Source organism: Panthera leo, chromosome D1 (assembly GCF_018350215.1).
Source record: "Panthera leo isolate Ple1 chromosome D1, P.leo_Ple1_pat1.1, whole genome shotgun sequence".
Lineage (NCBI taxonomy): Eukaryota > Metazoa > Chordata > Mammalia > Carnivora > Felidae > Panthera > Panthera leo.
In genome coordinates this window covers 63,507,485-63,527,874 of record NC_056688.1, presented here as the reverse complement: position 1 = coordinate 63,527,874, position 20,390 = coordinate 63,507,485, and the positions used below count along the sequence as shown (strand labels likewise).

General features: G+C 54.6%; 2 protein-coding genes and 1 long non-coding RNA gene across 4 annotated transcripts in view; 2 read left to right on the top strand and 1 right to left on the bottom strand.

The window, feature by feature from the left end:
* Window positions 1-12,312, top strand: part of DCHS1 (dachsous cadherin-related 1) — a 33,772-nt gene extending 21,460 nt beyond the window's left edge. Inside the window, exons 6-21 of the mRNA XM_042904076.1 lie at window positions 233-1,258; window positions 1,467-1,660; window positions 1,907-2,003; window positions 2,105-2,262; window positions 2,462-3,326; window positions 3,419-3,658; window positions 3,751-3,876; window positions 4,505-4,714; window positions 5,931-6,809; window positions 6,936-7,049; window positions 7,217-7,428; window positions 7,517-7,671; window positions 7,871-8,001; window positions 8,117-8,400; window positions 8,766-8,904; window positions 9,239-12,312. Of these exons, the coding sequence (XP_042760010.1) occupies window positions 233-1,258; window positions 1,467-1,660; window positions 1,907-2,003; window positions 2,105-2,262; window positions 2,462-3,326; window positions 3,419-3,658; window positions 3,751-3,876; window positions 4,505-4,714; window positions 5,931-6,809; window positions 6,936-7,049; window positions 7,217-7,428; window positions 7,517-7,671; window positions 7,871-8,001; window positions 8,117-8,400; window positions 8,766-8,904; window positions 9,239-11,850 (7,442 nt within the window). The 3' untranslated portion in view covers window positions 11,851-12,312. The remainder of the gene's footprint in view (window positions 1-232; window positions 1,259-1,466; window positions 1,661-1,906; window positions 2,004-2,104; window positions 2,263-2,461; window positions 3,327-3,418; window positions 3,659-3,750; window positions 3,877-4,504; window positions 4,715-5,930; window positions 6,810-6,935; window positions 7,050-7,216; window positions 7,429-7,516; window positions 7,672-7,870; window positions 8,002-8,116; window positions 8,401-8,765; window positions 8,905-9,238) is intronic.
* Window positions 12,313-13,057: 745 nt separating this feature from the next.
* On the top strand, window positions 13,058-19,949 carry TPP1 (tripeptidyl peptidase 1). The gene is made up of 13 exons (XM_042904078.1): window positions 13,058-13,112; window positions 13,227-13,298; window positions 13,561-13,700; window positions 14,877-15,027; window positions 15,246-15,373; window positions 15,525-15,703; window positions 15,890-16,088; window positions 16,236-16,424; window positions 16,626-16,695; window positions 17,137-17,257; window positions 17,341-17,499; window positions 17,672-17,797; window positions 17,957-19,949. Exons 1-13 carry the CDS (start codon window positions 13,069-13,071, stop codon window positions 18,095-18,097), a joined length of 1,719 nt encoding a protein of 572 aa, XP_042760012.1. The 5' UTR covers window positions 13,058-13,068; the 3' UTR covers window positions 18,098-19,949.
* Window positions 18,468-20,310, bottom strand: LOC122199237. Of its 2 annotated transcripts, none has more exons than XR_006193433.1 (2): window positions 20,131-20,310; window positions 18,468-18,722 (listed from the first exon to the last, which is right to left on the bottom strand). It is a non-coding gene; the product is annotated as an uncharacterized LOC122199237 (long non-coding RNA). The 2 variants fall into 2 exon arrangements; XR_006193432.1 differs by lacking the exon at window positions 20,131-20,310 and adding an exon at window positions 19,819-20,124.
* Between the last annotated feature and the right edge of the window lie 80 nt (window positions 20,311-20,390).

Here is a 20,390-nt window from a genome sequence, read left to right as displayed (position 1 = left end):
CCCATCTCAAACTACCCTAGAGTATCACAGCACAGATAACACGCAGGTTACAACCCCAGCACCTCCCTGGGCACAGTGCAGGCCCTCTGCTTCATCCCCAGGCACATGAATGTCCCAGTAGTTTGAAAGACACAGGTGTGGACAGTGCTTCTCCCTCCTTGGGATCAGAGTCTGGGCCCCAACTCGTTAGATGCCTCCCATCTCTTTCCTGACTCCTCTCTCCTCTCCTCAGGTCGCTTGGGGTCTGTGACCCTTGCCTTATCAGGTGGGGATCCCCGAGGACTCTTCTCTTTAGATGGGGCCTCGGGGCTGTTACAAACACTTCGCCCTCTGGACCGGGAGCTGCTGGGACCGGTGCTGGAGCTGGAGGTGCGGGCAGGCAGTGGAGTGCCCCCAGCTTTTTCAATGGCTCGGGTGCGTGTGCTGCTGGATGATGTGAATGACAACTCCCCTGCCTTCCCTGCACCTGAAGACACAGTGTTGCTGCCACCAAGCACTGCCCCAGGGACCCCCATCTATACACTTCGGGCTCTGGACCCTGATGCAGGCGTTAACGGTCGAGTCACCTTTACCCTGCTAGCTGGGGGTGGTGGGGCCTTCACTGTGGACCCCACGACAGGCCATGTACGGCTTATGAGACCTCTGGGGCCTCCAGGGGGGCCAGCGCATGAGCTGGAGCTGGAGGCCCGGGATGGAGGCTCCCCACCCCGCACCAGCCACTTCCGACTACGGGTAGTGGTACAAGACTCGGCGACCCGTGGGCTGGCTCCTCATTTTGACAGCCCCATCTACCGTGTGGACCTGCCCTCAGGCACCACCCCTGGAACTCAGGTCCTGCAAGTGCAAGCTCAAGCCCCAGATGGGGGCCCCATCACTTATCACCTTGCAGCAGATGGGCCAAGTAGCCCCTTTGGCCTGGAACCACAGAGTGGTTGGCTATGGGTGCGAGCAGCACTGGACCGTGAGGCCCAGGAGTTGTACACACTGAAGGTAATGGCAGTGTCTGGGTCCAAAGCTGAGTTGGGACAGCAGACAGGCACAGCCACCGTGAGGGTCAGCATCCTCAACCAGAATGACCACAGTCCCCGCTTGTCTGAGGAGCCCACCTTCCTGGCTGTGGCTGAGAACCAGCCCCCAGGGACCAGCGTGGGCCGGGTCTTTGCCACTGACCGAGACTCAGGACCCAACGGACGTCTGACCTACAGCCTGCGACAGCTGTCAGAAGACAGCAAGGCCTTCCGCATCCACCCCCAGACTGGTGAGCACTGGGGCCCAAATTCTGAGATCTCATAGCCTCATCCTCAGACTGGTGAATACCCAGACAGAATTCCCAGACCCCTGCCAAGAGGACCAGGACTCAGCCTGGACTTTCACCCTGGCATTCCCTCCCACACTCCCTAAACCCCAGCTTCTCAGCTGCAGGCCTCAGGCTGTGCCCATACATGACCCTTATCCTGCACTCCCAGGAGAAATGACCACACTCCAAACCCTGGACCGAGAGCGGCAGAGCAGCTACCAGCTCCTGGTGCAGGTGCAGGATGGGGGGAACCCTCCCCGTAGTACCACAGGCACCGTGCACATCGCAGTGCTTGACCTCAACGACAACAGCCCTACCTTCCTGCAGGCTTCAGGGGCTGCTGGCGGCGGCCTTCCTATACAGGTATGTGAAGTGGCAGGACCCTGCCCTGAAGAAGTGTGAGAGGCAATGGGGTGGGGGATCATCTCCCCACAGAGCTGTAGGTGTAGATCAGAGAGAATGGCTCTTGGAACGGGTGTGAGAGCAGAAAAGGGGCTCTGCCTGCATTCAGGTGAGGGGAACTTGACTCTGAGATGTCTCAGGTGAGGGAAACTTGACTCAAGAACACAAGGAAGGACACAGCTGTAGGTGAACTGTGTGTCCCCACAGGTACCAGATCGAGTGCCTCCAGGAACACTGGTGACGACTCTGCAGGCCAAAGATCCAGACGAGGGGGAGAATGGCACCATCCTGTACACACTAACTGGTATGGTGGGGGAGACGTGGAGAGAAGGGAGTTGGTGGGTGATGGCATGACCTCCCCAGCTCTGGGACTCATGCCCTCACCCTTCCTATACCTGTCCCCAGGTCCTGGCTCAGAGCTCTTCTCTCTGCACCCTCACTTGGGGGAGCTGCTCACTGCTGCACCCCTGATCCGAGCAGAGCGGCCGCACTATGTGCTGACTTTGAGCGCTCACGACCAAGGCAGCCCCCCTAGGAGCTCCAGCCTCCAGCTGCTGGTGCAAGTAAGGCTGCTCTTCCTTAAATCTGTTTACTTCTCCTTGGCCACCACTATGAGCTCCCTCCAAGAGCCACGCTTTCATGGAGTCCTTGTGCCCTCTAGTCAGGCTACTCCTACTGCCCTACCAGCTACCCAGCAGGCCAGCCCAGACCCCTTTAACTTGGCTCCCCTTGATTCTGTCCTTCCTCCTCTGTCCACAACAGGTGCTTCCATCAGTTCGCTCGGCTGAGCCCCCACCGGATCCCTCAGAGCCAGACCCAGCGGCTCCGGTGCCCGTCGTGCTGACGGTGACAGCAGCGGAGGGGATGCAGCCCGGATCCCTGTTGGGTTCCGTGGCGTCGCCAGAGCTGGCGGGGGTGGGCGCACTCACCTACACTCTGGTGGGCGGCGCCGACCCGGAGGGCACCTTCGCGCTGGACGCGGCCTCAGGGCGCTTGTACTTGGCCCGGCCCCTGGACTTTGAGGCAGGCCCGGCGTGGCGCGCTCTCACTGTGCGCGCTGAGGGCCCGGGAGGCGCGGGCGCGCGGCTGCTGCGCGTGCAGGTGCGCGTGCAGGACGAGAACGAGCACGCGCCAGCCTTTGCGCGCGACCCGCTGGCGCTGGCGCTGCCGGAGAACCCGGATCCTGGCGCGGCGCTGTACACCTTCCGCGCCTCGGACGCCGACGGCCCGGGTCCTAACAGCGATGTTCGCTACCGTCTGCTGCGCCAGGAGCCGCCCGTGCCTGCGCTGCGCTTGGACGCGCGCACCGGGGCGCTCAGCGCACCGCGAGGCTTGGACCGGGAGACCACACCTGCCCTGCTGCTGCTCGTGGAAGCCACCGACAGGCCCGCCAACGCCAGCCGCCGCCGCGCAACGCGCGTTTCTGCGCGCGTCTTTGTCACGGATGAGAATGACAACGCGCCGGTGTTCGCCTCCCCTTCACGTGTGCGCATTCCCGAGGATCAGCCGCCCGGGCCCGCGGCGCTGCACGTGGTAGCGCGGGACCCGGACCTGGGCGAGGCCGCACGCGTGTCCTATCGCCTGGCAGCTGGTGGGGACGGCTACTTCCGGCTACATTCCAGCACCGGTGAGTTGGGCGCAGAGATTGGGACGAGGGAGGGTGCTGATTTGGAGGGAATGTTCAGGTTTGCTTCCAACCTGCCCTACCCGCTCACCTAGGAGCGCTGTCGGTGGTGCGGTCCCTGGACCGCGAACAGCGAGCTGAGCACGTACTGACGGTGGTGGCCTCCGACCACGGCTCCCCTCCGCGCTCAGCCACGCAGCTCCTGACTGTCAGTGTTGCTGACGTCAACGACGAGGCACCCGCTTTCCAGCAGCAAGAGTACAGCGTCCTCTTGCGTGAGAACAGCCCGCCTGGCACTTCTCTGCTCACTCTGCGGGCGACCGACCCAGACCTGGGTAAGACCTGAGGGGATGAGTGGAGAGAGGTACATCTGGAAGGAAAAGGTGTATTTACCCGCTGACCCCCCCTCCTTGCTGCCCTTCTTCAGGGGCCAATGGGCAAGTGACTTATGGAGGCATCTCTGGCGAAAGCTTCTCCCTGGACCCAGAGACTGGAGTTCTCACAACTCTTCGGGCCCTGGACCGGGAAGAACAGGAGGAGATCAACTTAACAGGTACACACTGACAGGACCCCAAAAGCCTGAGGTGTTATAAACAGCCAGTGTTACATGGGTAGATGCTCCAAAGTACCTTCTAGAAGCTTCCACCTATTACAGCACAGCTTGTTATATTTTTGGATCATCTTGGGGCAGATTGCGAGGTGATCTGACTATTAGACTGTCCCCATTGTCATCACACGAAGTCTCAAATACATAATGTCACAGCTGTGCCCTTTAGGATTCCCTCAGATTATACTGTGGCCATTTAACAGAGAAACCTATTGATTGTATCAGAGAGGTTAGGTGATTTGTGCAAGCTAACACAGCTTGGAAGTGGTAGAACTGGGACTTGAACCCACGTTTTTGATATCTCACTTAGTGTCTTTTCTGTCACACTACTACCCATCCAAGATACATCTTGCATGCACTAAGTTTGGGAGATTAGAAGGAAAAAAACATCTTCTGACTTGTATATTTATGTGTGCATGTATATGTGTAGGCACCCATGTGCTTGCAGAGTGTGGAGAGATGGACATTTTCTGGTTCATATATACACCTGGTGAACATGTGTGAACGATATGTGGTATGGGTTTCTCCATGGGATGGGAGCAGGCTAGATCTCATTGATTTTGCTTCCCCACAGTGTATGCCCGAGACAGGGGCTCGCCCCCACTCTTGACCCATGTCACAGTGCGGGTGGCCGTGGAGGATGAGAATGACCATGCCCCAACCTTTGGGAGTGCCCACCTCTCCCTGGAGGTGCCCGAGGGCCAGGACCCCCAGACCCTTACTGTGCTGCGGGCCTCTGACCCAGATGTGGGAGCCAACGGGCAGCTGCAGTACCGCATCCTGGGTGAGAACTGTCCCACACCCACTCATCCGGCACCCACTTGCCCAGTTCTACTCCTTGTTGGCTTATGTCAGCCACAGTGTGTCTGGGTTTCCTTTCCCTTCTCTTTGTCTCCTACTTTTTCGTTCATGTATATATGTGTTTCTGTGTCTCTTTCTATGCCTCTTCAGTTCTTTACCTCCCTTTGTGTCTCTGTCTTTATTTTCCTGTTTCTTTTTTTTTCTTGTCTCTGTAGAGCACTTGTTCTCAAACTTTTTGCTTTCAGTAACTCTTAATATTCTTAGTTTTTGAGAATTCTAAGCATTTTTGTTTATGTGATATCAATATTTATTGATATAATAATGTGATACATTATTATACATATATATGAATACATATATAAATACATATTTATAATAAGCACATTAAATACTTATTATACTAGACATTAAAGCTAAGAACTATTTTTTATTATTTTTTTAAAGTTTATTTATTTTGAGAGAGAGAGAGAGGGAGAGACAGAATCCCAAGCAGACTCTGCACTGTGAGCACAGAGGCTGATGCGGGGCTCAAACTCATGAACTGTGAGATCATGACCTGAGCCAAAATCAAGAATCAGATGCTTACCTGACTGAGCCACCCAGGCGCCCCATTTTTTGTGGGGTTTTTTTTGAGAAAAATTTTAAAATGTTATTGTAAAACAAGCCAGTGAAGTACTGCTTGCCATATTTCTGCATAAGTACAAAGAAGTATTAGAGGTTCAAATAATTTGCTGGACAGCAATGAGATTGCAAAGATTATAGCAGGTGTAACTAAAGGTAAGCCAGCAAAAACCAAATTGAGTCTCTGAAAACATGTTTATGTTCTAAACTTTTTGCCTATACTCTAGAAGATGTAAGAATCATAAGCACACATTCCATTAACTATCCAAGTGATGTCATCACATGTCATGTAGTATTTGGATTCCACTGTACACTTGTGAAATACTAAGAATTTAAAAGGCATATAATGTCTTAGTATTGATATGAAACTAGTTTGATCTTATATATTCCCTGGAAGGAGTCTCCAAACACACTCTGAGAAGGGTTGCTTTAGCATATCTTCCTTTATCTTCTGTGGTTCTTTTCTCTGCCTTTCTCCCAGTTTCTCTCCCCACCACTCTGTCCTATTTGCTGTTGCCTGTAAATCACTCCCATTCCCATGGACTCACACGTTTATATGCACATGTACTTCTCTGCAGATGGGGACCCATCAGGAGCCTTCATCCTAGACCTAGCTTCTGGGGAATTTGGCACCATGAGGCCACTAGACCGAGAGGTGGAGCCAGCATTCCAGCTGCAGATAGAGGCCCGGGATGGAGGCCAGCCAGCTCTCAGTGCCACTCTACTTGTGACAGTGACCGTGCTGGATGCCAATGATCATGCTCCAGCCTTCCCTGTGCCTGCCTACTCTGTGGAGGTGCCTGAGGATGCACCTGCAGGGACCCTGTTGCTGCAGCTACAGGCTCATGACCCTGATGCTGGGGCCAATGGCCGTGTGACCTACTACCTGGGTACAGGTGCAGCAGGAGCCTTCCTGCTGGAGCCCAGCTCTGGGGAATTGCGCACAGCCACAGTTCTAGACAGAGAACAGTGTCCCAGCTATGCCTTTTCTGTGAGTGCAGTGGATGGTGCAGCAGCTGGGCCCCTGAGCACCACGGTACCTGTCACCATCACAGTCCGTGATGTCAATGACCACGCACCCACCTTCCCCACCAGTCCCCTAAGGCTGCGTCTGCCCCGCCCAGGCCCCAGCCTCAGCACCCCAACCCTGCCTCTGGCCACTCTGCGAGCTGAAGACCGTGACGCTGGTGCTAATGCCTCTATCCTATACCGGCTGGCAGGCACACCACCGCCTGGCACCACTGTGGACTCTTACACCGGTGAAATACGTGTGGCCCGCTCCCCTGTAGCCCTGGGTCCCCGGGATCGTGTCCTCTTCATCGTGGCCACCGACCTTGGCCGTCCAGCTCGCTCTGCCACTGGTGTGGTCATTGTTGGGCTGCAGGGGGAGTCTGAGCGTGGACCCCGCTTCCCTCGGGCTAGTAGTGAAGCCATGCTCCGTGAGAATGCACCCCCAGGTGGGTCCCCAATAATGTCTCCCAGCTTTGTATCCCTGGATGAGCTGGGGTTACCTACTAAAAATGTCTCCTAGTGGAGACATTAGTCTGGTGCTCACTGTCCAACCAATACCATCATCTCCGCAGGGACTCCCATTGTCTCCCCCAAGGCTGTCCATGCAGGGGGCTCAAATGGACCAATCACCTACAGCATTCTCAGTGGGAATGAGAGAGGGACTTTCTCCATCCAGCCTAGTACAGGTAAGGGGCAGGAGCAGGGGCTCTGTGAGGGAACAGGCTCCTGGGGAAGCTTCCTGGGCCTGAGAAAGCTCTGGTTGTGTAGGGGCTACCCTTGAGGAAGGGCCTCAGTGAGGCAGGCTCCAGGGCAAGCAAGAGCTATCCGTGATGCTTTCTGCCGCCCCCCACAGGAGCCATCACAGTTCGCTCAGCAGAGGGGCTGGACTTCGAGGCAAGCCCACGACTGCGACTGGTCCTGCAAGCAGAGAGCGGGGGAGCCTTTGCCTTTTCTGTGCTGACCCTAACCCTGCAAGACACCAATGACAATGCTCCCCGCTTCCTGCGGCCCCACTATGTGGCCTTCCTGCCTGAGTCCAGGCCCTTGGAGGGACCCTTGCTGCAGGTGTGGGGTGTGATGGGAAGATGGGGGGCAGGGCTGGCCAGACTTGTCTGTGGCCAGCTCAGTGCCAGCAGCCTCCTCCTCCCACCAGGTGGAGGCAGATGACCTGGACCAAGGCCCCAGTGGACAGATCTCTTATAGTCTGGCCGCATCCCAGCCAGCACGGGGATTGTTCCATGTAGACCCAGCCACGGGCACTATTACTACCACAGCCATCCTGGACCGTGAGATATGGGCTGAAACACGGTAAAGCCTGGCTCTGTAGACTCCTGACACCCCATCCTGTGTCCATCCAGTTTCAAGCCCTGCCCTGTCCCCCCCCCCCATCAACTCCTAGGCCACATCCTGAGTCCCCCAGACCTCTAGCCTGTCGGGTGTCCTCTTAGCCCTGCCCAAGGTTCTCCCTTATCCCCAGGCCCCACTCTTGTTTGTTCTCTGTGTCCAGACTGGTACTGATGGCCACAGACCGAGGAAGCCCAGCCCTGGTGGGCTCAGCTACCCTGACGGTGATGGTCATCGACACCAATGATAATCGCCCCACCATCCCCCAGCCCTGGGAGCTCCGAGTGTCAGAAGGTGAGGGCTGGGTAAAGTGAGAGGTACAAAGGGTAGTAGGGTGGCACTGTACCCTACCCTGGGGCTCCAGGGGTGTCTGGGACCATGCCAGACACACATGTCCTATGTATTACAGATACACTCTTGGGCTCAGAGATTGCACAGGTAACAGGGAATGATGTGGACTCAGGACCCGTGCTGTGGTATGTGCTGAGCCCATCTGGACCCCAGGATCCCTTCAGCATAGGTCGCTATGGAGGCCGCCTCTCACTCACGGGCCCCCTGGACTTTGAGCAACGTGACCGCTACCACCTGCAACTGCTGGCACATGACGGGCCTCATGAGGGCCATGCTAACCTCACAGTGTTTGTGGAGGATGTCAATGACAATGCACCTGCCTTCTCGCAGAGCCTCTACCAGGTATTGATGTAGCCAGATGTCCCCACACCTGGGCCCAGTGTTGTTCACGTTGGAAGGAAGTGACACAGCTAGAAGTGTCTGAGCGGGGGGAGGGAGGGCTGGATCTTGGAACTGACCTGAGGATGGAGCCCTGAGGATGGGAGGGTCCCATCTCAAACCAGTCTTCCACGTCCTAGGAAATGTGTCTAGGTACTTCATCCTGTGCCCAGAAATGGAGGAAGGTGGGAAGTTTGAGTACTGAGTATGGGCTTCAAGCTGGCATGGATGCCCAGCAGGGCTCATGGGATCAGGCTCTAGAACATAGGCTGAGTGGACAGTAGGGCAGCTGGGAAGCTTGGCCATAAACACTTGTCTTCACCCCTCAGGTGACACTGCTTGAACACACCCCCCCAGGCAGTGCCATTCTCTCCGTCTCTGCCACTGACCAGGATTCAGGTGCCAATGGTCACATTTCCTACCACCTGGCTTCCCCTGCTGAGGGCTTCAGTGTTGACCCCAACAATGGTACGTCCTTCCCAGGATCTGACCCCTTATCTTTGACTGTGATGGGCCATATTTTGACCTCCTTCCTAGAATTTCTTGCCTGAATTCTTAACTCCTGGATCCCTGACCCAGAGAGAAAAATTTCCCCTCCTTAGTCTCTATTTTAAACCCTGTCTTGACTGCATGTCTAGAAGCCATTTCCTGAATCCTGGAAACCATTTCATAAACTCCCAGCGCAGGCTATTCCCTGAAGTCTGACTTTCAAGGCCATTTCCTAGGCCCCAAAGGATCACCCCTCTGCTCACCTACAGTCTCTGCTGAATGCATATTTCTCTCCATTCCCTTCTCATCTCAGGGACCTTGTTCACAACAGTGGGAACAGTGGCCTTGGGCCATGAGGGGCCAGGAGTGGTAGACGTGGTGCTGGAAGCACGAGATCATGGGATGCCAGGCCGGGCAGCACGAGCCACAGTGCATGTACAGCTGCAGGACCAGAATGACCATACCCCTAGCTTCTCATTGCCACACTACCGTGTGGCTGTGACTGAGGATCTGCCCCCTGGTTCCACCCTGCTCACCTTGGAGGCTACAGATGCCGATGAAAGCCGCGCCCATGCCACCGTGGACTATAGCATCGTCAGTGGCAACCGAGGCCGAGTTTTCCAGCTGGAACCCCGGCTGGCTGAGGCTGGTGAAGGTGGTGGACTAGGTCCCCGGGCATTGGGCTGCCTGGTGTTGCTTGAGCCTCTAGACTTTGAAAGCCTAACCCAGTACAACTTAACTGTGGCTGCAGCTGACCGGGGCCAGCCACCTCGCAGTTCAGCTGTTCCTGTCACTGTCACTGTGTTGGATGTCAATGACAACCCACCTGTCTTCACTCAAGCATCCTACCGCATGGCAGTTCCTGAGGACACACCCATTGGAGTTGAATTGCTGCATGTGGAGGCCTCTGACGCTGACCCAGGTCCTCATGGCCTCGTGCGTTTCACGCTCAGCTCAGGTGACCCTTCTGGGCTCTTTGAGCTGGATGAGAGTTCAGGTGCCTTGCGACTTGCCCACCCCTTGGACTGTGAGACCCAGTCTCGACATCAGCTTGTAGTGCAGGCTGCCGACCCTGCTGGGACACACTTCGCTCTGGCACCAGTGACTATCGAAGTCCAGGATGTGAATGACCATGGCCCAGTCTTCCCTTTGAGCTTGCTCAGCACCAGCCTGGCAGAGAACCAGCCTCCAGGCACTCTTGTGACCACTCTGCATGCGATTGATGGGGATGCTGGGGCTTTCGGAAGGCTCCGCTACAGCCTGTTGGAGGCCGGGCCAGGGCCTGAGGGCCGTGAAGCATTTGCACTGAACAGCTCAACAGGAGAGTTGAGGGCACGAGTGGCCTTCGACTATGAGCATACGGGAAGCTTCCAGCTGCTGGTGGGTGCTGCCGATGCCGGGAATCTCTCAGCCTCGGTCACTGTGTCGGTACTGGTGACAGGGGAGGATGAGTATGACCCAGTATTCCTGGCTCCAGCTTTCCACTTCCAGGTGCCAGAAGGTGCCCGGCGTGGCTACAACTTGGGTCATGTGCAGGCCACAGATGAGGATGGAGGTGCTGATGGCCTGGTGCTCTATTCCCTTGCCACCTCTTCCCCCTATTTTGGTATCAACCAGACTACAGGTGCTCTCTACCTTCGAGTGGACAGTCGGGCACCAGGCAGCGGGACAGGCACTTCTGGGAGTGGAGGCCGGACACGACGTGAGGCACCACGGGAGCTGAGGCTGGAGGTGGTGGCACGGGGGCCTCTGCCTGGTTCCCGGAGTGCCACAGTGCCTGTGACTGTAGATATCACCCATACTGCCCTGGGCCTGGCACCTGACCTCAACCTGCTGTTGGTGGGGGCTGTGGCGGCCTCCCTGGGAGTTGTGGTGGTGCTTGCTCTAGCAGCACTGGTCCTAGGGCTGGTGCGGGCCCGTAGCCGCAAGGCTGAGGCAGCACCTGGTCCAATGTCACAGGCAGCGCCCCTGGCCAGTGGCTCTCTGCAGAAGCTAGGCCGAGAGCCGCCCAGCCCACCGCCCTCAGAGCACCTCTATCACCAGACTCTCCCCAGCTATGGTGGGCCAGGAGCTGGAGGACCCTACCCCCGTGGTGGCTCCCTGGACCCTTCACACTCAAGTGGTAGAGGCTCAGCAGAGGCTGCAGAGGATGACGAGATCCGCATGATCAATGAATTCCCACGTGTGGCCAGTGTGGCTTCTTCCTTGGCTGCCCGTGGCCCCGACTCAGGCATCCAGCAGGATGCAGACGGGCTGAGTGACACATCCTGTGAGCCACCTGCCCCTGATACCTGGTATAAGGGCCGCAAGGCAGGGCTGCTGCTGCCAGGTGCAGGAGCCACTCTGTACCGAGAAGAGGGCCCACCAGCCACTGCCACAGCCTTCCTGGGGGGCTGTGGCCTGAGCCCTGCACCCACCGGGGACTATGGCTTCCCAGCAGATGGCAAGCCATGTGTGGCAGGTGCACTGACGGCCATTGTGGCTGGTGAGGAGGAGCTCCGTGGCAGCTATAACTGGGACTACCTGCTGAGCTGGTGCCCTCAGTTCCAGCCACTGGCCAGTGTCTTCACAGAGATTGCCCGGCTCAAGGATGAAGCTCGGCCATGTCCCCCGGCTCCCCGTATTGACCCACCACCCCTCATCACTGCTGTGGCCCACCCAGGAGCCAAGTCTGTGCCCCCTAAGCCAGCCAGCACGGCTGCAACCCGGGCCATCTTCCCACCAGCTTCTCACCGCTCCCCCATCAGCCACGAAGGTTCCCTATCCTCAGCTGCCATGTCCCCCAGCTTCTCTCCCTCACTGTCTCCTCTGGCTGCTCGCTCACCCGTTGTCTCACCATTTGGGGTGGCCCAGGGCCCCTCAGCCTCAGCACTCAGCCAAGAGTCTGGCCTGGAGCCACCTGATGACACGGAGCTGCACATCTAGCTGTGGCCCAGGCTGGGCCCCGACCTGGGATGCGCACAGTGTCCCCAATGCAGGCCCCATCTGAGCCTGCCCTGGGCAGCCTCGGACCATGATTGGCCACGGGGGAGGCCAGCTCCCCATCCTAAACTCCTCCAGTGGCAGCAGGTCCCACATCTCACCCTGGCCCCATCAGAGCACCAGTGCCACAGAGGCCCTGTTTGGCACTGACCCAGGGCCAGGTCCAGTGTGGGGAGAAGTATGAAGGAGGCAGCAGCCCTGGGTTCTCCTCAGTGAGGGCTTCCTGCCCTGTGCCAGCACCTTGAGGTGGAGCTGAGACTTTATTTATTGGGGGGTAGGGAGGATGGGGGGAGGTCCCTCCAACCTGTTCAGGCCCAGCTCCTTTGGGTTCCACTGACACCCCTGCCCCTGCCCAGAACCAAGTGCCAATTCTCACTCTGGAGCCTTAATAAACTGCAGTTTGTATCCAGTGTCCGGCTGTACTCTGTGGGAGCTGTCAGGATGGGGGGGGGGGGGTGATTGCAAGGCACCCTATACATTGTGGACACCTCAGGAGGCACGGAGGGGTATTGGACGCAGGGGCATCTGGGGTGGGGATGGCACTGGGAGCCCGGGCCTAGCCTGAGGCTATCACATCTCTGCACTTGGCCTTTCCCTCTAACAAGGGCCGGAGGCCAGGGAGATGTAGCAGTGACCTAGAGAGGTATTGGCCAATGGGGAGAGATCTTGGGGATGATCAACTCTAGGCTTGAGGGTCCACATGTAATAAGAGCTCAAGCTTGTTGAACCTTTTCCTCATCAGGCTCTGGTGAGCAGTGTGTCTGCTTTATCGCTGTGAATTTTCACTGCAACCCTATGAGACAGAGGACTTTTAATACAATAGCTTTCATATTCTAAATGAAGCCTAGGCTCCAGGAGGTTGAGTGGCTTTCCTGATACCATATAGCTAAGCAGGAACCCATGTCTGTGGGTCTGTGTGCCCCAGAGCCCCTCTCTTCAGCACTGCCCTATACCCCCACGGTGAGTGCTGGCTGGACTCTGGCAGCAGTGGGGAGCCCTGGACTTACCCAGTGCTCCTTGAGCCACGGAGGAAGGATCCTGGTGGCAGCCCCACCCGTTCTCCAGCATTCAGGACCACCCATTTGAGGGAGGAGCCAGCACAGTCACCAGTTTCTAGGCAGATGCCGGTGGTGGAATATTAGAGCTCACGTGTTCTGTCACATGACAGCAGACCTCCAGAAAGGCAGAATGAGACTCCAAGCCTGGTGAGAATTAGGGGGCCCTGGGAGGAGGGGATCATGTTGGAGGGAGTACGTGTTGGAGGGTGGGAACGCAGTGACAGTCCAGCTCTGGCTAAAACCCGCCTGCTGCCTCTGCAGCTTCCTAGGGCTCCTTGCCCTCTTCGTCACTGGCAAATGCAGTTACAGCCCGGAGCCTGACCAGCAGCTGGCGTAAGTTGACTTAGCACAGACCTTCCCCTTCCCTATGCCCTGTTTTGCACCCACTGTCTTCGTCCCAGCCTCCCTCAACCTCTTACCAGCTCCTGGTATCCACTGCAAAGTCTTATCCCCAGTTGCCAGGCTCAGTCCTTGATCACTCACCTCTTGTGAGCCATATCTGCCTCTGGGATCCTACCCCAGGTCTCAGCCTCTAATCCTGAACCTTCCATCCCCACACTAACAAAGACCATGTTCATGACTCCTGACCCTGCAGGTTGCCCCCAGGCTGGGTGTCCCTGGGCCGTGTAGACTCTGAGGAAGAGCTGAGTCTCACTTTTGCCCTGAGACAGCAGAACGTGGAAAGATTATCCGAGCTGGTGCAGGCTGTGTCGGATCCCGGCTCTCCTCGTTACGGTGCCTACTGGGACTGGGGCTGGGATGTGGGATGCAATGGAGGGACCCAGGGCTGGGCTGAGCGTGGGATGGTGCACGTAATGTCAGGGTCGTGCTCTGGGTGCCTGGGGAGGTGGTGATATAGGGCAGTTGAATAGCAGTGGCTCTCGTCAAAGAGTTTCTGAATTTAAAAAAGTGAACTGGAAATAAACTGTCCAAAACTCACTCAAATTCTTCCCCCAAAAACTTTCCACGTGTGTCAGGCTAGAAACCTGAAAATTAAGAGCACAGTCTGTGTGATCAGATCTGGATTCAGATTCTGACTCTACTACTCACCAGCTACCAGACAGATTGGGAAGTAGTATGCAGTACAGATTCCCCATCAACTCAAATTCCTTACCTACCTTCCCACAACATGCCCATTTCCTCCTCCAGTCAGACTCAAGGGCTGTCAGTTCAGCTCTGAAAGAGCCTCGTCCACTTTTTACCATTGCCTGTTACTGCCAATACATTTGTTTTTTTCTTGCACCCAGACTGCTGCCCAGCCCCCTGAGCGGTCTGCAGTCTCTTCCCCTCCACCCCACTCCCCACCATGCTCCCTACTCTGCTCTAAAACAGTGTTTTGCTCCAGTGGTCATGCTGGATAGTGTCCCTCCCCTGCATGAAGCCCTTCAGGTTGGGGGGTGGGGAGGGGTGTTGGGGGGGCAGTCTCAGATTTACCCCGGAGCTATGTGCCTGGTGCTGTGCAGGAAAATAGTGACACACTATCACGTTAAGCTTAAAAACAAGTATGAAGACTGGAACTAAATTAGGTGTCATCTTATAATTGGTTCTGAAAGTTTTGAAAACTTTTACTGTAAATAAACTTAAAATGAAAAATTTTAACTTCTTAACCTTACTTGTTGGTTATGATCATGGCAATACATGCTCTGATGCAGCAATTGCAAACTTGTGACCTTTAGGGTAAATCCATATTTCTGGCCATAGCATTCCAAGTCTCCCTAGTCTTTTCTTCCCCTGGCCCCCAAATATAGCTTGCACCTGTACAACCTGCCTTTTTGCTAGAAAGTTCTCACCCATCCCTCAAGACCGTGTTCCAGTTTTCCTGGGAAGTCCCAATGTCTCCTGTTTGAGGTACAAAAAGGCAACTTGGAAAAGCAATGAATGAAGGCAAGATCCTCTACTGAATCTATGCAGGAAAATACCTGACCCTAGAGGATGTGGCTGAACTGGTCCGGCCATCACCATTGACCTTCCGCACAGTCCAAAAATGGCTTTTGGCCGCTGGAGCCCAGAACTGCCATTCAGTGACTACACGGGACTTTCTGACTTGCTGGCTGAGTGTCCGGTGAGAGGGAATGATTGCCCCATGGAGGGTACCAATCATCCCATCAGGGAGACATGTCACCCCAATGGGAGAGAACTGAGACCTAGGGTGAGGGGGGGCAGGTACTTGTGGGTAAGAGCTAACACATGGGGAGACAACAATGAACAGTGATGCTCAGGCAGCCTCCTCTGCTCTTGTCCATGCTTTCTGACCTCTGTTTTCTGATCTCTGACCTCCAGACAGGCAGAACTGCTGCTCTCTGGGGCTGAGTTTCATCGCTATGTGGGGGGACCTGGAGAGATCCATGTTATAAGGTCCCCACGTCCATACCAGCTCCCGAAGGCCTTGGCCCCTCATGTGGACTTTGGTAACACCAAGTGGGGCTGGTGGGGGTTGAAGCACATAGAGCCAGGGGCTGGAAAAGTTTAGATGCCATGGCGGGTGTGGGGTGGGGTCAGTGGTAAAGTGGGGATTGGAGTCTAAAAGATCTCCTCCTCAAGGCTGACCCCTCCCCACAGTGGGGGGGCTGCACCGCTTTCCCCCCACATCATCCCTGAGGCAACGCCCTGAGCCACAGGTGTCAGGGACTGTTGGCCTGCACTTGGGCGTGACCCCATCCGTGATCCGTCAGCGATACAACTTGACAGCACAAGACGTGGGCTCCGGCACAACCAACAACAGCCAAGCCTGTGCCCAGGTGAGCTGTGCAGAGAGCTCCAGGGGCCTCACACCCTACCCAAGGTGCCTCCCCAGTGTGGGGCTTGCTCCCTGACTCCACCCCTGGGTTCTCACCCACTATCCTGTGACCTGGAGCAGTGTCCCCTGCCCTGACTTTGAGGCTGCATCCTCTGACCGATGATATCTGCTCTGATTCCCTTTGTAGTTTCTGGAGCAGTATTTCCATGACTCAGACCTGGCTGAGTTCATGCGCCTCTTTGGTGGGAACTTTGCACACCAAGCGTCAGTAGCCCGTGTGGTTGGACAACAGGGCCGGGGCCGGGCTGGGATCGAGGCCAGTCTAGATGTGGAGTACCTGATGAGTGCCGGCGCCAACATCTCCACTTGGGTCTACAGTAGCCCTGGTACTGCCAAGGGGACTGGTTGGTGGGGAGGTGGGTGGTGGGGAGTGTTGATCACTACTCCCTCAAGGAAATCCCATGAGAGAGAAAGAGATCCTGACAACCTCCCAAATGATTGCCCTTGTGCTTTCCCCCACCTCCCAAATCCAGGCCGGCATGAGTCACAAGAGCCCTTCCTGCAGTGGCTCCTGGTGCTCAGTAATGAGTCAGCCCTGCCACATGTGCACACCGTGAGCTATGGAGATGATGAGGACTCCCTCAGCAGCGCCTACATCCAGCGGGTCAACACCGAGTTCATGAAGGCTGCCGCTCGGGGTCTCACCCTGCTCTTTGCATCAGGTGACCTCCTACTCTAAACTTTGACCCCACAGGAACTCTTGTGATCTCTGACTTATAATCTGAACTCAACAGGGACCACTGATCTGACCTCTAAACTTTGACCTCTTGCAGTAATAACTCTTTAATTTCTTCGCTGACATCTGAACACACATATCAAGCTCTGACCAATTAATCTGAGTGCTAAACTTGGTGTTTCTCTAGGTGACAGTGGGGCTGGGTGTTGGTCTGTCTCTGGAAGACACCAGTTCCGTCCCAGCTTCCCTGCCTCTAGGTAAGCACTCCAGCTCATCACTTACTTGTGACCACCAATCTTCCATCTATGACCTCATAATCTGGAATCTTTGCCTTGACCCCACCAGGTGCTCCTGTAGCTCAGCCCTCAGTTTAACCAGCTCTGGTTACTGCACTCCCCTCTTCTTCCTATAGGTCTAGGTCCCTCGGCTCCTGAGTAAAACGCAGCTCCCAGTATTCCTCTTCCTCAGTTCCCAAGCATTTTAGTAGAAGATTTGGTGAATGTGCTGTAGAGAACAGTGTGCACCGTCACCTCAGGCCATGCCCCGAGGGCGCAAAACCTCTTAGTCTTCCCCCATGTACATGCTTCCCCCCAGAGTCCAGTGCCTCTAGCAAGACCCAGCCCATACTTACCCATCTCCACATATTTTGGAGGTCCCCTGGGCACCCCGACAAACTGAGTGTTGTCTTCTGCTCTCAGCCCCTATGTCACCACAGTGGGAGGCACATCCTTCCAGAACCCATTCAGAGTCACAAATGAGATCGTTGACTACATCAGTGGGGGTGGCTTCAGCAATGTGTTCCCGCAGCCTTCATACCAGGTGTGTATGTGTATTTGTGTGGATGGATGGGTGGGAGGGATCCTCAGTGCAGCAGACAAGACTCACTCAACAACACCTTTCAGGAGGAAGCTGTAGCCCAGTTCCTGAGTTCCAGTCCTCACGTACCACCATCTAGTTACTTCAATGCCAGTGGCCGTGCCTACCCAGATGTGGCCGCACTCTCCGATGGCTACTGGGTGGTCAGCAACAGCGTGCCCATTCCATGGGTGTCTGGCACCTCGGTAAGAATCAGCCTGGCTCCAAACCCCCACTCAGGAACCATCCTCACCCTCGACAAAGACCTTGCACCCAGAATCCCTGACTCTCCAGAGACCTCTGATCCTTTCAGACATTCCTCCCCCAAATCCAATTCCTCTGAACCCCTAACCTCTACTCCCACCCTCACTTTTGCAGGCCTCTACTCCAGTGTTTGGTGGGCTACTATCCCTGATAAACGAACATAGAATCCTCAGCGGCCGCCCCCCTCTTGGCTTTCTCAACCCAAGGCTCTATAAGCAGCGTGGGGCGGGACTCTTTGATGTAAGTATGGAAGGGAAGGGTGTGGACATTTTAATGAATATGGGGAGTACAAAGATGAACTTGAGGGCAGTTCTGATGGGGTTCTGAAATGTGAATACAAGGTAAGGGAGCTTAGTCTGTTAGTACTGGTACAAGATGTGATGCCCACCTTTTCCCTAGGTAACCCATGGCTGCCATGAGTCCTGTCTGAATGAAGAGGTGCAGGGTCAGGGTTTCTGCTCTGGCCCTGGCTGGGATCCTGTGACAGGCTGGGGAACACCCAACTTCCCAGCTCTGCTGAAGACATTAATCAACCCTTGACCTGTTCCCTGCCCCCCAGCTGGTGGCTCGGTCCCTTATTCTGCACTGTTGGAAGCCCTGTTGAACCATCAACCACTGACTGCTGCAGACAGCTTATCTTCCTAACCCTGAAATGCTCTGAGCTTGACGTGTCTCCCAACCTTACCCTGCTCCATCACGCTCAGGTCTCCCTACTCCTGCCTCATGTTCCTCTTACAGATGCTATTACCAGTAGTGTTACAGATGTTATAACCAGTACTGTTATAACCTACCCCACCCAAACCCCCTCCTATTTCTCTTTTCTCTTTTCAACCAAGCTTTTTCAAACTGTTGTCTGTGCTGTCTGTGTACACTTTCACTTTATGTTCTCTCAGTTCACTGCAATGAGACCTCTGCTCTCACTTTTACACTCTTTACTTCCCTGGCAATTACAAACAATGGTTGTCCTGCTGCTTCATCCAGTGCTCACTTCCCAGTCTTTGCTTTATGGGCTCTCCGTCAGAGCTGTCCACTTCTCCTTCTTTAGACTTCAGGACTTAACTTCTTTTCTGACTGTTCCCACTTCGTCATTCATTCTCTCCTTCCTCACTAAATGTTGGTATACTTCATTGCTTCATCTTTAGTCTTTTGCTCTTCTCAATGTTCCCTGAAACAAATTAATCACCTGGTATCCACAGCTATCACAATCTCACAAAATCAGACTTTATATCCAACAGTAATTGATACCTCAAATGCAAGTTGTATAATACTCAATACTTCATCTCCCTCCTTTCCCAATTCCAGACTGTTCTCTTGTGTTCTTTCTTGGTAAATGATACTATGCTTCTTCCAACCAAGCCAGAAATCTAAGTGTTATCCTAGACTCCCATTTCCTTCACCTCCTCCTCCCCATTACTACTGTCAATCAATAACTCCTACTGACTTTATCTCTTAAATATAGCTTTAGCAAGACACAAGTCCTGCCAGTTGTATTTCCTAACTATATCTAGAACTCATCTACTTCTTTCCATCTCCACTGCTATTACATTAGCTTAGAGCCATATTCTCTCCCCTGTGAATTGTTCAGAGACCCTTGCAAAAAGTGTCCTTACTTCCTGCCCATCCATTCCTCAAAACCATTTTCCCAGAGTAAAATGCAAATCTCATCAGGTCATTTACTTAAAACCCTTCAAAGATTACTGATCAAATTTGGGCTTTTTGCTATGATTCACAAACCTTATCCGTTCCTTGCTATTTGTTCTTGAATAACAAAGTGTTTACCCTCCTTGCTCTCCTTGCCCTCCCCCACCACCACTTTCACTTTTGCTCAAGATATTCTGCACCCTTAACATGAACTCTGACTCCCTTTGCCTGATTGGCTTCCAGGATTCTTTTAAAGACTCAGCTCAGAAGTCACCTCCTCCTGTGAACCTTTTGGCTCTCTGAAGTTAGTTGAAATTAGTTAAAAAAAATTTTAGCTTTTTTCACACCAAATCTGTTTGATTTTTCGTTCTGATGTAGACTACGAGAGAGCTTTGGGCAAGTAAGTTCATCTCCCTGAATCTTTTCTCTAATCTGTTAAGTGGGGATATCAATATCTGCCACTCACAATAATCAGGGAATAATTAAATGGAATAAAGTTGATAGAGTGCCTGACACAAAGAAGTAGGCAGTAGATGTTCGTTCCCTTCCTCCCTTGCACCGCATACTGTGTCTACCTCTAGTATTTTAACTCCAACATAGTACTGAAAATGCTTGTTTACCTGTTTGCCTCCCTTTCCAAGACTGTTGGTGCCTAGAGGACTAGAACCTCGTCCTACTTAACTTTGTATTTCCAGGCCCTAGCTCAGTTACGGCAATTGGGAATTAAATAAATGTTGCGTTGAAAACCCCACCCTCACTCGCTGTGATTTTGCATATGTGGTTTTCTCAAGCTGAAATATTTCCCTCCCCATCTACAGCAGCACCGTGCGCTGTCCTGTTGCCCTCACTTCTCTGGACAGCTGGAGGGGAGTGGGGCTTGCGTTCCAACCCGTAAAGGGCTGAGTAAGGGAACTAGAAAGGATGCAGACTACTAAGCAACCGGTGGTCGAGGACTGTCCGAAAGCAGTCTTCAAGCGCCAGGTTGCACAAGTGGTCCCAGACCCGCAGAAGAGCGTCCTCGACATTCACGGTTCCTATGCCGGCATAAGGGCCTAAGAGTACAGCGGGGTGGGAAGTGGCCCGTCTGCGCCATTTCGCGGGCAGACTGACAAGTAGGACGCGGGAGGCAAGAGAGACTGCAAACACGACTTGGGAGGGGCGAGGCGCGGGGCGTGTGACGTTACCCATGGTG

What these genes read in the sequence shown, in the direction of transcription:
- TPP1 (XM_042904078.1), top strand. Translation starts at nt 13,069, where the DNA reads ATGACAGCAGACCTCCAGAAAGGCAGAATGAGACTCCAAGCCTG. An exon ending in GGCCCCTCATGTGGACTTTG is followed by an intron (nt 15,374 to 15,524) that starts GTAACACCAAGT and finishes CCCTCCCCACAG; the next exon opens with TGGGGGGGCTGCACCGCTTT. An exon ending in CATGGGTGTCTGGCACCTCG is followed by an intron (nt 17,500 to 17,671) that starts GTAAGAATCAGC and finishes TCACTTTTGCAG; the next exon opens with GCCTCTACTCCAGTGTTTGG.